The sequence below is a fragment of the Equus przewalskii genome, chromosome 2 (genome assembly GCF_037783145.1).
Source record: "Equus przewalskii isolate Varuska chromosome 2, EquPr2, whole genome shotgun sequence".
In the NCBI taxonomy this organism is placed as follows: domain Eukaryota; kingdom Metazoa; phylum Chordata; class Mammalia; order Perissodactyla; family Equidae; genus Equus; species Equus przewalskii.
This window is the reverse complement of record NC_091832.1, coordinates 55,305,739-55,323,363: the sequence shown is the minus strand read 5'-3', so window position 1 is coordinate 55,323,363 and position 17,625 is coordinate 55,305,739. Positions and strand designations below refer to the sequence as shown.

Here is a 17,625-nt window from a genome sequence, read left to right as displayed (position 1 = left end):
GAGCTGAGTGTAGATACAATGTATCCAATACCCTTATAACTACAGTAAAAAGAAAATCTCTAGTAGCATTTATAGATTGTGAAATCCTTAGTAATACCAATATATATTCGAAACATGTTCATACAGAACCAATACCGCTCCTTCTCCACGTAAAAGAACACTTGTTAAAAATAATTAACAAAATATCAATGTAACAATGGAAACTCATCTCATTTCACTGTGCCCAAAGTTATGACACAAAATACTGGCTTAAAGAGGTAGATTAAAAAGAAAAAGAAAACCAGATTCTCCATTCTTTGTCACTTTTATTCAGTAGTAGTTTTTTTTTTCCTTATTTTCAGTGCCAGACACGGCAAGGAGTGATTACAGCCAACTGTTATTAAAACATTTGTTCGCAACATATATCCCCTTTACCACTGACCCCAAACTGACTCATTTTGTGTGCTTTCGTTCTTTCTTTTTTTTAATATACCACCACCAAGAATGGGTGGAGGGGGCAAGGGCAGGAGAGATGAGGGGAAGAGTCCAGGAGGCCAGAAGAGGAGGAATGCTACAAGCCACAGTAAGAATGAGCTGTATTTAATTTAAAAAAGGGGCAAGGGGTGTACCCCACAAATGATACAGTAATGAGGATACACAATTAAATCCCGTAAGCATGACTGAAGGCTTTCACTGTGTTTGACGTCATCACAATGGAAGGCATAAAAAGTGGAGTAAATCAATGTTGATACAGTCCAATCTAGTCCATTAGGCAAGATGGTGCAAGAAGTCATTTAAATTAAAAGTGCCCTACCCTTACCTAAATGGCTAGCAGACATGGAGAACACCACAGTGATGAATCCACAGAGCTTTCTCCATGTAGCTATAAAAATGTGTTGTCGAATGGCACATTGTCAAACACTGGAAAGGGGCGCCACAATGGACCTCTCTCTTTTTTAGGTACGAATGCTAGATTCAACTATCTCAACTAAGCAGGAAGTGGGCTCTTCTGCTAGGAATGCCAACCCTAATTCACTTTGTCTTGAAATATATACAGATTGTTTGTAGTAGCTACAGCAATGATATTTTCCTTGGGGTGCCAGGCTGTATGAAGTATTTTCTTGTTGAAGTCTAGGCTGTCAACACTTATTTCATCTTTCTTTCGCTTGCCACTTGCACAGACTTTGCGTGGCTTCAGAACCGTGCGGGGTTTATTGTTTTCCCGTGATGCTTCTAGGGTTATGTCTCGCTTTGTGTTCCTGTCAAACATTCTGAAGAAATTATTGTAAGATCCAGTCATGACAACACTGTAAAAGTAGACAGAGCACTCAGTCAAATTACGTCAACAGTTTGTTTTCAGTAAAATGATTCAGTCATGAAACCTAGCCTAGGACTCTACTGGAAACAGCTACCTCAAGCAGATTTGAATTCAGGGAGAGGGCTGCTGACACCAACTCAGGGACCAACCATTAGAACAAACTAGAAATATGGTAGTAGTTAACTTGGTTTTCTCTTAATGACTCCTTTTCATGACTACCAAAACTATCATTAAAGTTGAAAACATCCTCAAGTAAAGCTTGTCAGTAGTACTGAATTATCTTTGTTCAATATTTTTGCAACTACAGGCTATGCAATCAATCAGACCGGCCAGCTTCTTGAAATGCCAACCCACTGTGCAACTCGCAGGTTCTAAAACCAAAAAAAAAAAATGCATGGTATACAGCTGTTCATAAGAAACCAATCCATTACTTTATGATTTAAATTATAAACTATTTAATTTGTTCCCAGGACATTGTCTGGTTCGGATAATCACATCTTATGAATGCTTATAAGAAATCTACTTCTGAAAGTATTAAGTAGCACACACAATTTTTATTAACAGAAAATCATTTTACCTATAACACTAAATACATTTTAAGCAAAATTTTTCTGACTAACATGTTTAATAGTATCAGTTTAAAGGAGTGCCAAATTCTTACTCTGTCTAAGACACTTTATCAGTCCTACACGCCATCCATCACTGCTCAACATTTACTAAGTATTTCAATAGGTAAAGCTTCAGTTTGAAACCATTAATAATTTGGAAAGAGTCTGGCGCTGTTATTGCCTACTATATTCTTTGCACGTTTAAATCACTGTAAATAAGACAACAGGATACCAAAGACCTGTTTAAAGTAATGCTTGAAAACAACCCTGAGTATTTACAAATATTATAAATTACACAGATCATATGTTAAATACAAATGATGACCACCTATTCAGTAATGTCAACTTGGGGGCAAAGGAGACTTGACAACGTTTTAATCCAACTCAAGTTGGTGCATGTACCTGAAGGTAATAACACTTTATCTTTTAAAATAATTTATGTAATTTAAACTGGCATCTCCCTATTATTTGAATTTGTGAGGTTTTAATGAATTAGGACACAGTCTATGGCTATTTGTAAATTTTAAAAGGTGTTGTTAGGCCAGCATTTCTGTGGTATTTCTGCCCCAAAATGTATAACTGGAATATAATCATGAAGAAACATTAGACAACACTCAAATTAAGCAACATTCTATAAAACATCGGGCCGATTTTTTTTTTTAATTTTTTTTTTTTTCTTCTTAAGATTGGCACCTGGGCTAAAAACTGTTGCCAATCTTCCTTTTTTTTTTTAAGGATTGGCACCTGAGCTAACAACTGTTGCCAATCTTTTTTCTTTTTCTTTTCTGCTTTATCTCCCTAAACCCCCCCTGTACACAGTTGTATATCTTAGTTGTAGGTCCTTCTAGTTGTGGGATGTGGGACGCCGCTTCAACGTGGCCTGACGGGTGGTGCCACGTCCGTGCCCAGGATCCGAACCCTGGGCCGCCGCAGCGGAGCGCGCGAACTTAACCACTTGGCCACGGAGCTGGCCCCAGGCCTGTTTTTAAAAACTGCCAAGGTCACAAAAGACAAGGAAAGAATGAAGAATGGCTCCAGATTAAAGGAGGTAACCAGATATGACAACTAAACGTACATACACTTTTGAAGTGGATACTTGGCCAGATCTTTTTTTCTCTGCTAGAAAGGACATGTTTGGGAGAACTGGTGAAATTTTAATGGGATCAGTGGATTACAAGGCAACAGTGCATCAAAGCAAACTTTTCTACTTTAGATACTTGCTCTGTCATTATGTAGGAGAGTGTCTTTTAGGAAATTGTCATTAAAGAACTTAGGGGCAACGGGGCATCATGTTTGGAGTACACTCCCAATTAGTTCACAAAAAAGTGTGCGTATTTATTTATGTGTTTATATTATATATATATAATACATATATATGTGAAGAGGAGAGACTGACACAGCAAACAGCAATAGGGAACCTGAGTAGAGGCTAAATAAGAGTTGTGTTACTCTTGTAAATTTTCTCCAAATTTGAAATTATTTCAAAGAACTGTTTTAATGTTAAGGGAAATAAATAACTTCTTTCTGATAATGGAACATAAAACTGCTAACAATACGTTTACACCATGCAAGGAAGAACTACTTTTGGCAGTGCACCATATCCTATTATATCAATATCTTCTTTCTCTTCAAATTTGCTAATTCCTTCTTCTCTCTTCTTCCTTTTCCTTTTTCCTTCTTGATGCCTTACATTTAGCTGTGGCACTCAAAGGCAAAGTTTGCTTATTCCTACTCTAAATTTACCACGGCCAGCCTATGACTGGGCCTCATATTATAATCAGATAAAAATAATTTTAAAAATCAGACAAAAGATAATCCAAATTCTATTATCCTCTGTAACATATAACACCACGAAAGCCAAATCATATCAAGCTTCAGTGATAAAACTATGGTTGAATAAAGTACCTCTAATACCTTGAGGGCAAGTTCAAGTAATTCCAAAATTATGTTTTTTACTATTTTCTGTTCTACTGGTACATAATAAATAGTAATAAATACTCACAACTCAAAATTGAAAGATTAAGACTTATTTATCCTTGGAAATAATGGTACACATTTCATTACATAGTAAAAAGGAATCATGCTATAGCAAAGTTGCAGATTATAAAAAGCCTAATTACTCATGGTAATATGGTTAAAATAATATATCGTAAATAAATTAATGTATTATCTGGAAAAACTGGTGTGTAACATTCCAAATGAAATATCTATTGCCTAAATATTTCTAAAAACAGTTTAACAGTAGAGTAATAACCAAACTGAAATTTCACCATTTTAACTCTTGGCATGTCAAAAATGTGATTGATCTGGTTCATAAAAGGAAAAATATTAAAGAAATTTAAACCAATTTATGATATCTACAATTTCTTGTATGTTTCAAATTTACTAGTAAAACACAATGTTTCATTTTTATCTGCCAATATTGCTGTAAGATTACTAAATTTATTTCGAGGAAAGTCTGGGGAAAACTGAAGATTTTTTAAAGATTTGTAATTCATGTCAACCCAAAAACAGTTGGCCCTATTTTTAGTGAAATGTGGCAACCATACCAGAAGGAGTGAAATTATAAGTTTCTTTCCTCTAATGAAATTCATGTTTGAATGACAGGTTCAAATTATAATCAATTACCTGTCAGATCCATTCCAACAACATTCAAATTTGTCAAATATGCAGTCATTTTCATACAGTGAACAAAGTTTACTTCTGAGGTATTCATGCACCTGGAGAAAAACAAATATATATGCATATGTACACTTAGTTTACACCTCAAGATCTATGGAGTGAAATTAGAAAAATGATTTAACAAGCCCTTATTTAAAAAAAATGCATTTATAGACACATACACATACCTTTTAATCTTATTAAAACACAATTTCCTTAGTAGCAATAAAGCCATTTTTATCCTTTTGCACACATGAGCCCCCTTCCATGAAACTACTGTACAACACAGGAAGATACCCCTTTGGGCATGGCACATGTACTCTTTATAAGCTTGACTAAATATTCGGGCCGGAAAACATTTGAAAATGGCACAGATAAGAGACTCATTAAAGAATATTACAGCAATGTTTGAATATGCGAACATTTGGCTTCAGCCCATAAATTGCTGATTAAAAAACACTCAACTTTTTTACTTCCTTTTTAAACACCACTTTCTGGGTATAAATAAATAAAGTCTACATTATCATTAAGTGCCTTTGCTCTGCATACCATGACCATGCCCGGTCAGGTGATAAACCACATGGTCACTCTAGGTATGCATCACTGAAAAATCTGCTATCACCTGATACTGCTAACACAATATCAAAAGCTAATGAAAATGTACCTGTTTTTTGAAATATTATTCTACATTTACTCACTAGTATTTCACAAAAAGATAAACTAGAAAATAAATCTGGTATTTAAATAAGTATTCTGAGAAATGATACAGTTCAATATTAATACTGTTAAATTACAAAGGAAAGTTCCAAAGCATTTGTTGTGATAAGAGAGAAAGAAAGGAGTCTATCTCACTATCCTTTTTACTTAAGAGAACCTTAAAAAGGTAATGATGGAAAAGAGAAGGCACCTTCTAAATGCTTACAATTTTCTATTCTTTATGAAACAAGCTAAAGTCATTTTAAGTGTTCATTTCAACTCTTAGTGGAATGATTCAGGCCATGCCAACGTGACATTAAGTGAAAATTTGTTAACACAGAGGAATTGCAACTCATGTGGGGTTAGGTTAGGTTTAAAAGTGAGCATGTAAGGCAAAAAATGAGTGAGATCAAAATTACCCTTCCATGCGAACTCTGTATGACTCCACTCATAGGTGGAGGTTGAACACAGAGACAAAGAGAGTTGACTGGCGGTTGCCGGGGGAAAGGGGGGTTGGGGGGAGGGCACAGGGGGTGGGGTGGTGCACCTAACACATGACTAACAGTGATGGACAGGTGAGATTTCACAGGGTTGTAGACTATCATGATCTTGATAAAAAGTTAAAAAAAAAATTACCCTTCCATGACACATAGCTCAGCAAGATGCTTATACAAAATGAACAAGAATAGAGGAATCTGCACATGCCACACTGAGTATGATGAGACTAATTCAGCATAGGCAGGAAAACTGCAAATCAGGTAAATCAGAACAATTTAGCAAAGTTTTAGAATGCATGTACAGGATTTCTCACCAAACAACTGAAGAATATGAAGTTGAGACAGATCACAATCTTGGCAGTTACACAAACGTAATTTGAAAACAAAGCAGTATTGTATTCCTTTGCTTTTGTTTCAACATGGCATTCATTTTGAATTTTCATATAACCATTAAGGAGAATCCCAAGTAGTTTATGTTTGTCAAAGAGGATTAAAAAGTCTGACAAATAGCATTCTAATTTTATTGAAAACATACAACATAAAGAAAGTATCATTTATAAATTACGTATTCTTAAAGCAGCGTTAAGTGTTTTTCCTCCACTGTAGCCTAGGGTCTAACAGAGGTTTCTGCTGTCCCCTACCCTGTTCTCAGCTGTGAGCATCTTCTTTTCTCTTCTGTAGAAGGAGGAGATAGGGGGACTAATGGTAGTGGGTGGTTGACAAGAAGACAATCCAGAACTGACATCCTACAACAGACCAGCAACTCTTAAAGCTGCCCGCTGGGCTTTAGCTTAAGACGACAGTTGTCAGCCAAAAGGCAGAATGCCAGTCCATTTGACTTGGCACGCTAAAGGTAAGCTCTAGTTCAACTACTCCTGCACATTACTCCAACCGGGACACCCTACCAGGACTGACTAGTCTCCCCAATCTTCTCCCCCTCAGACCTTAAGAGAGAGTACTCTTCCCTCCTCACTTTAAATGCCGGTAGAAGCAGGAAAAAAAGTTCTCAATGTTGAACCAAACCGGCAGCAAAATCAAATTGACAACACAACCTACAAAAGTATATGTAAATTTAACATAAGGAAAAGCAACATACTTGTGAATCTCTGAAAAAACAGTCTAATGGTGAACAAACACTGTATTAGGATTAACACATAATACAAAATCCTTCTCTATAAACACTTAAAAGAAAATTGGGTATATGCTCATTGAAGAAAAAAACCGCAAAATACCTGGTATGTTTCCACAGGCCTGTTTTCCATATTTAAGTCCCAAATTTTGACAGACAAATAGTCTCTAGTCATCATATATCGACCACTATGGCTGAACTTTACATCAGAAATAGAGGAGATGATTTCAGAAAAAAAAGACCTGTTACTGGGATCTTCAGGTTCTTCAAACACTAAAAACAAGAAAAAACGGAAATTGGTATAATATTCTGGCTTGGAAAAGCATTTGCTGAAACAATTCACAAACTTCCTAAGAGAGAGCTAAAAATGACAGGCTAATAAAGAACTGAAAACATCTCTCTGGCTATAAGAACAGAATCTCCCTCAAAGTTCCTTAAGAGAATGACTGAATACTGGAGGTTGAAGATGCCAAAGTAGGTAGGACACTTCCCGAGTCCTCGGCTAGTTTCGCAGAACCAGACTCACCCAGGGCTTCCGGCTTCAGTGCACCAGGTTCGCAGATTCTGCAAACACCTCACTGACTTTGCCTGTACTGCCACCACAGGAAACACACCATTCTCACCATCCAGATTCATATCAGCATTGCATTTTTTCAGTGGCCAGGTAAAATTACTTTGATTAACAGGCACGTACCTATTTTCATGAGTTTTAAAATACTCAACAACATGAAGCCAAGAACAATACAAGCCCTTAAGTTTTTAAACCAGTGCTTTCCAAACTTTTTTTTATGCCAACGAAACCTCTTCTCAGAAGAAATCTTCCTAGGAAGCTCAACAAAGAAAGGAAGAAAGGGAGGAAAGGAGAGAAAGAGAGAAGAGGGAGCAAGGGAGGAAAGAAAAGAAAGAAATGCTCTACTTGAATACAGGGTTGGAGAGCCCCCACCCCAAGTTCCCAAAGAAAAGCATTCCATTAAAAATATATCTACTGGGATATAACAGACATGCCTCTGAGAGAAGCTTCTAAGTTCTTCCAGTAGAATAACCTATAATGCCTCATGTGGACTTAGGCAACTTAACAAAGGGTACAGGAGGTCCTGGGCACACAGGTTTAAGACCTGTAAACCTATGTAGATGTTGTTTACTGTGTCCAAGGCTAGTTTCAGACTAACAGAAAATGTTACCATTTGAAAAAAGACGCAATAAACTTACGTTTAGAGTGCCTATCACAGAGGGCAGATGCCCTCATGTCACATAACCGAATAGTTCCTTTACTGCTGCTGTATACAAATGTGTTACAGCTGTTGGGATGGAATTCTGCTGCTGTAATCACCTCTGTTAGTTCCTCCATATTGGCAGGCTTGATGTCCACAATATCTGGATGGCATTTCATTAAGGAATTTCCATTTAGAAAAAAGAGCAAATATAATTTTACATTTCTCAAATCTAAAATTCATTCATAGATTGAAACACAAGTATTAATTCTGAATTAAATTCTAGTCACTATATGAGTATAAATCTCAGCGGAATCAAAACTTGTAATGCTTAAAAAAAATCTTAGAAGAAAACATGAGCAAATTTTAAATCATTTTAGAATGCAGAAGTCTCTTTTTTGAGTATGATACAAATCCCAGAAGCCATAAAGAAAAGATTGATAAGTTTATCTTACTAAATATTAAGAGAACTTAGTGTACATTCCAAACAAAACGAAACAAAACAAAAAATCCTTAAAGGGGCAAAAAAGAGGAAACTATTTGCACCACAAATGATGGAGCTAATTTACCTAACGTTAAAAAAAGTGCTTTAAAAATAAAAAAAAAAATAAAAATGAAAAATATGCACAAATCCAATGACAAAAGTGGAAAAGAACAAAAGATATATAAATGGTTGATAAATGTAAAAAATGCTCAAATCCACTCATGATCAAAGAAACGGAAATTCAAACAAAAAAGGACTTTTCACTAACTAGATCGGTAAAGTAACAGGCTCTTTTATAACACTATTGGTAGAGTATGAATTATAGTCATGTTAATTTTTCAAATGGTATCTATTTGGAAATACATTAACAGTAGTAATAACTGCTAACATTTATCAAGAACTTTTTAAAAAACATACTTAAAAACAAATATATTTATATACATTTCTATATTTGTATGTATATAGTATTTGTGTGTGTGCCAGGTATATATGTTTATATATCACACACTTGTATATGCACAGAAAAATTTCAGCAGGATAATATAAAAATGAAAATGGGGTTTGGAGAAGTATTTCTATTGCCTTTATACCATCATGCATCAGGACTTGTATGAATTTTTTTCCCTTGATGAGAATATTTTTATAATTAAAAACATTTTTAAGAACAATAGTCCACAAATTTGTTTTAACAAAAAACTATTAAAAAGTTTCTTTTTTCATAGACACTACAATAGACGAATTCCTTAAAATTTCAAGAATCCAATTTTTAAATCAACACATTATGCCCTTTATCAACAAACACTTCCCCTGGTGTTTCATCACTCACGCACACGAAAAAAACGGCATAAAAAAAGAAGCCATTATAAAAAAAAGGAATCAGAATACACTAAGGAGAGACGAAAAGAAATCTAGTATGGGCGCAACATGCCTTCTTTACCAAACACCAAAAAAGAGAAACCAAATGGATACTAAAACTCCTGTCTGTAATTTCCAGATGCCAAAGATTAATCCGCAAATCATCTGCAGATAAATAGGTTTCGTAATCACTATTAATAGAAATTGAGTTGATGTGATATGTATGAGCATTGGCAAATATTCTTCGTGGACTGGCCTCAACCATTAGATCCATGGGCCTAAAGACTGGCACCTGGCAACAACACACACAAAAAAAAGTCATTACAATATGTTCATTGTTTATAATAAAACAAGTTTCAGAACACTTCATTATTACAGTTTTTGAGAGAATATAAACAGTATAGTATGACACAGACAATTTTAAAAAGCAACAGATGATCCTTTAAAGTACTGAAATGGGAAGAAGAAAAATGAGCAATCTGGACAATTTACCTTGTATTACAGATGGAAATACTGATAGAATTTGCAGTTCTTCCTAGTTCCTTTCGCTTGAAACACGTGCAAAGCTAATAAATGTTTATAGTTTAAATCCAAGTGGGTAAAAAGGGAATTGGCCCAGACCATCTAATTCTTGATATTTTTTAGCTACGACCAGAAGATCTGATCTCTTTCTATTTTTTTGATCTCCAAAGAAAATCTTGAAAATTAACCTTTTAATAGCTGACAATCAAACTACGAAAGCAAAAGCGAGTGTGGCACAGTATAAAACACAGTCTTGTGCTGAGTCCTAGTTTGGCCTCTGGCCACAGTGAGGTCTCAGTGTAGTCAGGGTCTATTTAAAAAGGGAGTTCTTTTTTTTTTAAAAAGATTTCACCTTTTTCTCCCCAAAGTGCCCCCGGTACACAGTTGTATATTTTTAGTTGTGGGTCCCTCTAGTTGTGGCATGTGGGACGCCGCCTCAGCATGGCCTGATGAGCGGTGCCATGGCTGCACCCAGGATCCGAACTGGCAAAACCCTGGGCCGCCGAAGCGGAACACTCGAACTTAACCACTCAGCCACAGGGCCGGCCCCATAAAAAGGGAATTCTTAACATGCCATCTAGGTACAGAATTGTTAAGAGGGGACAGACTGTAATTGTTCTTATTCAAGTTCTGCTCAGGCTCTAGACTATGTAACATGAATAGAGAACACTATTCATCAGAATTAGAAACAGCTTTCTTCTGTACTCACTCGTAGTGTCGTGACTGTGGTAGGGTCTCTATATCTTCCATCTTCCTCTTTCAAGTTATACCCTTCTGGTCTTTTGTCCCTTTCACTGATTTTCCATAATTTTATTGTTTTATCTGGGGGAGACAATGAAGAAAGTCCTCAAAAAAACAGTAATACTAATTGAATAAAACTATTTTAAGGCATATTTAAACATGCTACTTCATATTTCACCTAAAAGAATACCAAGAATAAAGTCCCTTATCAGACTTAATAAAAAACGAATTTCCCATTACCCGATGAATAAAAACACATACACATATATACTACAGAAATCACAAATTTAAATGTTAATGGCACTCATAAAATTCCATGTGATCTTAAAATCAAGTCACAGCCAGGTCCTTATCCTTTAAAAATCAATAAAGCTAGGTGGAGAAAAACTGTATATGTATATAAACACTGTGTGTCTACACATACATACAAACATATACATATATACACTCAATATTTAATTTTTAAAAGAGAACAAACAACAAAAATAAATTTTTATTTAGAATAAAAGTAATAAGGAATGTCTATCTCCCTTGGTCCCATACTTCATTAGCAAACCCTATCAAACACTCCACAAATTCCTTCATAGGCCTGGATGCCTCTGTTTAAATCTCTCTCTTCCCCTGTTGAATGAGGGATTCATAAGAAGGTAACAGGGCCTGAAAAAAATTGACTGATTAAGGGGGCCAGCCCTGTGACCAAGTTGTCCATGTTCCGCACACTCCACTTTGGCAGCCTGGATTCAGGTTCGGTTTCCAGGTGTGGGCCTACTCCACTCATCAGCCATGCTGTGGCAGCGTCCCACATACAAAGTAGAGGAAGACTGGCACAGATGTTAGCTCAGGGTTAATCTTCCTCAAGCAAAAAATAAATAAATAAATTGACCGATGACAAGCATATGTCCCCAAGTCCTTCAAGACAAAATTCCTAGGGTATCAAAAATATATAAAATTGGGGCCAGCCCAGTGGCGCAGTGGTTAAGTGTGCACGTTCCGCTTTGGCAGCCCAGGATTTGCCGGTTCGGATCCCAGGTGCGGACATGGCACCGTTTGGCAAGCCATGCTGTGGTAGGCGTCCCACATATAAAGTGGAGGAATATGGGCATGGATGTTAGCTCAGGGCCAGTCTTCCTCAGCAAAAAGAGGAGGATTGGCAGCAGTTAGCTCTGGGCTAATCTTCCTCCAAAACAATATATATATACATAATAGTATTTTTTAAAATAAACTTTTATTTTGGAATTAAGTTTAAAGTTACAAAAAAGTTACAAAGACAGCACAGAATGTTTCTATATACCCTTTACCCAGTTTCTTCTAAGGTCAACATCTTATGCAACCATGGTCCATTTGTTAAAACTAAGAAAATAACATTAAACATTACTATTACGTAAACTCTAGTCTTTACTCAGATTTCACATTTTCCACTAATATCCCTTTTCTGTTTCAGGATCCAAATAACTCTGCATTTAGTTGTCAAGTCTCCTTAGTCTCTCTGACTTGAACAATTTCTCAGACTTTCCTTATTTTTCATCATCCTGACAGTTCTGAGAAGTAGTGTCTTGTAGGATGTCCCTCAACTGATTATGTCCGCTGTTTTCTCACAATCAAACTGGGATCATGAGTTTTTAGGAAGACAACCAGAGATGAAGTGAGGGTACACATGGTAACCACCTAACCTTTCCCTGGTGATGTTTGCTAGCTTTGATCACTAAGTGAAGGGGAAGACAGTATCTGCCAAGATCCTCCACTGCACCATTACTATTTTCCCCCATGCCATATTATTCTTTGGAGGAGAGTCACTAAATCCCGTCCTCACTTAAAGGGATAATTAAGTTACACTCCCCGTAGGGAGGAGTATCAATCCACATATTATGTGGAACTCTCCAATAAGAAGCATCCCTTCTCCCCACTTTATTATTCACTCAACCATTTATTTATATTACTCTGGACTCATGCATGTTTATTTAATACTTTGTGTTATAACCCTAAAATTGCATTCATATAAAAGTATCGTATTCTTACGGGTCTTTCAAAAGCAAATGGGCATAACACAATTTAAAAAATAGTGTATCAAGGCATTTTATAAAACTCTGCCATATTAGAGAAGAGTAGATGCCCCTGTGGATGCCCTCAGTGAAGATGAACTGTAAACAGAGAAAAACTGTTAACTTTATTAACTTGTAGTCTAGTATTTCATCTAAACTCTATGTAATCTTGTTTATGGTTACACTATAGTTAAATTACATGTATTTTCTATGTGCTATTTAGTCTATACATATTTATATAATTTAGGTAAAGAAGTATATATTTTAGAATTATTCCACTTGTCCTAAATACAATCTATAATATAAATGATCAAGCCTAAATTCCATGTTTTGGGAGAAATTACAAACTAAAGATGATGACGATGACAAACTGATCCCCCCTGCCACTCAATCCCCTTAATCATCTTATGGGCCTGTTCAAATTCATCATCCTTATTAAAGATCCAGATAAAGAAATGACAATATACTTATCAAACTTTCAAATGAGATGAAATTAATTTGTGGTTCCTAATAGTCTTATAGGAAGAAAATTATTTTAAAACAATCACGAGAAATTAGGTAATTATTTTCTAAAACAAATTAAACTTCAAAACAAAAATTTTAAAGTGACAAAGTTTGTAAGGAGGTAAAAAACTTTTTAATAGTATAAACACAGGATACAGAAGTGCTATACAATTTCAGCGTAGTGCCTGAGGACAAGGCAGGTTGGAAATAAAATAGTATTTTAATAATTTTTTTAAAAAAAAATCAAAATTCTTATACCCTAGAGTCATGACTTTTTTATCTAGAGTTTTTGGCCCATAGGTGGAGATCCATAAAACTGCATGCAAAATTATATGAATAGACACACTTTTCTGTGAGGGGGATTATTAGATTCTCAAATAGATCTGCTGCTTCCAAAAGGTTAAAAATTACTACTGCTCTATGGTGATTCCCTGCATTGTCAACACTAATAACTAAAGAAGTGTTCCAGAAGTCCAAAAGTTCCAGTTGTTCCTCTTGCCACAAGCAGAGGGTTGGGACAGGGAAAACCATGCTACCAAGTTTCCTTTGTGGGAATGAAGCTTTATATAAAACCCAAAAAGCTTCTTAGTAACAAGCTGTTAAAACACAACCTATCTACAACTAAACTTTGTCGATGGTTAACAGGTGAGAGCTGGATGTTTTTGCAATGTGGAGGAATCAAGGAGAATGCAGAGAAACGCAAAAGAAGATTAAAGAGAGAGAGAATAAAACCACTTGAAGAAACAGGAAATGAACTTGTGTTATAAGAAGGTGACTATGAAGTTAAGTGAAAACAATCTGGGAAACACTGAACAGTTTATGATGATCATGCAAAACCAAAAATAAGATCAATTTTGGATAATTAAAGCTGGAATGTTTGGTCCTATTTTTCTACCATTCTCCCATAGTAGGAGTGTAAATAATCTCCAGATTATTTATACTCATAATCTTTTTTTATGAGTATAAAGACCCTTTACATTTGGGGGGAGGAGGTATTATTATGCTATATCTCAGAGAGAAGACTATACAAAATAATATAAAATACTATTCAGATTTAACAGATATTGACATTGTCCCGTAATTGCCTTCTTTCCTTTTAAAGTATAAAGCTTTTCAGATATAGTTCAAGTTCACTCTTCCATCCTTTTTCGTATCCCACCACACAGAGACACAGTAGTTTATAAAATCCCCATACCTGTTCTATCCTTTCACACTGGACTCTATTTTTGGCAGAAAAAAACAACGCAGCCCTCAAATAGTTGTATTTTATTTAGTATTCATTAACAAGAACAACAAAAAGACAAAAACCTACAATGCACTGTGCAGTGCCCTTTAAAATAATTTGTATTATTAATCAATTATTTTCCAAATTTACATAGTAAATATATTTGGAAGACAATGTTGATTCTGTCTACAGAAAAGAACTACAGATTCCTAAATCCCTGACCCAAGCACGGGAATTCTCAGAGGTCTCTACCTCCACTGAGCCTGTGTAGTTTTCAGCATCTAGAAAGGCTCGTCTGGTTATATGTTGCCTTGCTTATTTCAAACCAGAGAAGAGCACATGGAAGCCTGCATGGAAGACACACATGGACATAAACTGAGAAGCAAAAGATATTTAAGATTTAATCCATAAGTGAATTGAAATGGGATTTGCTTCCAAATAATACTGGAAAGGAGGGGAAGGAGAAGTCTCTGGAAAAGAACTGGCTACCAACTGAGAATCGCTGGGTATGCAGGATTTCATTATTACTATTCTATTTCAGCCTGTGTTTTTAAAATTCCCCTTTATAAAAAGTAAAATGACTTAGCCTATAAGAAGTGAACTGTCAAAATTATTAGGGACAAATACTCCAATACATGAAATGAAATGTGTAACATACTTCCTTGGGACATTTACTTCCAAAAGCAGAAAATATACAAACGGTATAATTACGTATTATTTCATGTCAAAGAAAATAGTAGTATGTGAAACGCTATTTGAAGTAGTTTAGTTTACTGTACAAATTAAAACTGAACCAAGATTAGAGGCCAACACATAACATAAGTCAACACAGTTCCTCCATCTACGATGTTGTTGAGTTACAGGCTTTAAACCAATATTTCTATTTCTCTTTCTTTTAATAAGGAGAAGCAAGGGGAATGCAGTTTATGTGAAAAGAGAGGGAGCAGAGGGTACTATTTCAATGGGTTAGTTGGTGAGAGCTTTGACAATCAGAAAAATGGGCACCTGAGAGGAGGCAAACATTTATGGTGTCAGCTAGTGGCGTCGTTTTGTGGAATGTACTTCCAAGCACTCGATAAAGTGGGCAATGAGGCCTAAACTGGATGAAGGGGGCACTCCTTTGTGTGGAAAATGGCATTTTTCCACCATGTCGCCCCAGAAGTCACTTGAGTTTACATTCTTTAAATTGTCAAGAACAGTAAAATCTAGGTGCTAAAATATGATTTTATTAATAGTGAGGGGATGAGAAAATATGAGAGGTTTTCCCTAATCCTTGTGCCAGCCTCAAGAGAGTTTTAATCTAAATGTTTACAGACTATGGCTATCCAGAATCTGGAAGTATCCCTCAGTCACTCTAATGACTCTCTTCAGACCTAAGTCCCCAAGAAGAAACCAAGTCACAGCAACTCACATGGAAAAAAACTTACAACAAAAAGAAATTACCCAATTCTTAACCTGTCATAAAGGACTTTGAATTCTGATAGTCATTACACAATTCCAACCCTCACTTAATTCCTTAATTTTCTGAGCAAGCCGAAACAGTATAATATGAAAAATCTTCTTTCAGCCACGAGGCTTGTTGGGAAGAGGGCAATATGTCAACTCCAGTTTGTATCTTTGCTGGATGAGCATCAAGTAAGAAGAGTCCTAAATGGACACCATCCTTTGACAGAGTATTTAGTATTTACAGTTTGAAATACTCTTTGGAGAGTTTAGACATACTTAAAAAGGAGGATAAAAGGAAATCAACATTTACTGGGTGCTCATTATGTACACTAGGAGTTAGCACATTTAATACTGATAACAATACTATAACATAGATATTACCATCTCCAGTTTGCAGATGACAAAAACTCGACTCAGTGTTAGTAACCTGCCCAAGGTTACTAAAGCTGAGAAGTGGCAGAAACAGGATCTGACTTAAATCCAATAGTAAAGCCCATTCTTTTCACTACGAATTGCATGTGTGCTGAAAGAAAACTGACGCCTGAGAATCTCCTTCATAGAATTCAAAAAACAGAATAAAAAAAGGAAGACAAAAAGGAAGAGTTTACATCCCGTATGGGGAAGAAATATTTCCAAATGTCTATTTGCAGAGATCTCTTAACTAATAAGCTTTGATAAGGGAAAAGTACCCTACAGGATGTGCATACAAGTGGGCACGAGAAAAGAAAAGTTAACACTTACCATTGGTAGACAATAAAAACTGAGCAGCATTTTTCTGGGGTAACCACCTAATTTTGTTGATCTTTTCTTCTATTTCTAAACTTTTCAAGTAGTCAAACTCTGGTTCATGGCTCTGAAAGGTGCTGTAAACATTATATTCTCCTCTGCTATGAGACTGGATTTTGTTCTAAAATGGAAACAAAAATATTTGGACCATTGTTGAGAAATATTTCAAAACCGACAAACGTAATTAATTCCAACAGACCTTGCAAATTTCAGTTAATTTATAACTTGCATCTTATATATAATTATATTGTTTTTCATACTGAAAAGCTTTCAAGCAATAAATAAGAAAGCTTAAAATAAAAAAAGGAGATGCTAACTAAAGCCTAATAATTAAGACCAATTCAAGAGTAAAGTGACACTAAAATATACATCAATCTGATTACCATTATATATTAAATAATATAGAAGCATACTGATAAAAAAAAAATCTGAGCATCCATAAGAAGGGAGCTTATCTAAAAAGTAAAGATTAAATAAGAAAAGCTTGTCAGAAACAGCTGGCTGAGGCACACCTTCTTTCTCTGCCCACTTTAGTGTCAATTCTCAGTCAGTTATTTAATATGATGTCTTGTCCTCCTGCTTTCCCTTCCGATGCCTGCCTTTAGGTCATTTCAGTGCCGAGAAACTCTTTAAGAGAAGAGCTCTAATAAATGTGATGGCAACATATGACCTGAGCCCCCCACCCCAAGACCACTGTTACTCATTAAGCCCACACTCAGCACTACCCAGCAAACCTCACTCCAGAACCCCATCAACAAGTGCTTACCCTCCTTAAATCAGCTTTCTTATATTATGAGACTAGCACACACCACTGATTTCTTTCTTTTAGTATTAGTGTGAGTGAATATAGCTTAAGCTATTGGATAAAGAGACTACTTGTTAACTTCTTCAGTTAACACTAATACTTTAGCAAAAATGAGAATT

General features: G+C 35.7%; 1 protein-coding gene across 12 annotated transcripts in view; it reads right to left on the bottom strand.

Annotated features, from left to right (window-relative positions):
• Positions 1-288: 288 nt before the first annotated feature.
• The window catches only part of PPP2R2A (protein phosphatase 2 regulatory subunit Balpha), an 83,131-nt gene continuing 65,794 nt past the window's right edge, over positions 289-17,625 (bottom strand). For all 12 annotated transcript variants that reach the window (XM_070607210.1, XM_070607214.1, XM_070607205.1 and 9 more), the window contains 7 exons: positions 16,657-16,822; positions 10,670-10,782; positions 9,553-9,730; positions 8,098-8,262; positions 6,992-7,161; positions 4,534-4,625; positions 289-1,286 (listed from right to left, as the gene is read on the bottom strand). In XM_070607210.1, the coding sequence (XP_070463311.1) occupies positions 1,007-1,286; positions 4,534-4,625; positions 6,992-7,161; positions 8,098-8,262; positions 9,553-9,730; positions 10,670-10,782; positions 16,657-16,822 (1,164 nt within the window). In that variant the 3' untranslated portion in view covers positions 289-1,006. The remainder of the gene's footprint in view (positions 1,287-4,533; positions 4,626-6,991; positions 7,162-8,097; positions 8,263-9,552; positions 9,731-10,669; positions 10,783-16,656; positions 16,823-17,625) is intronic.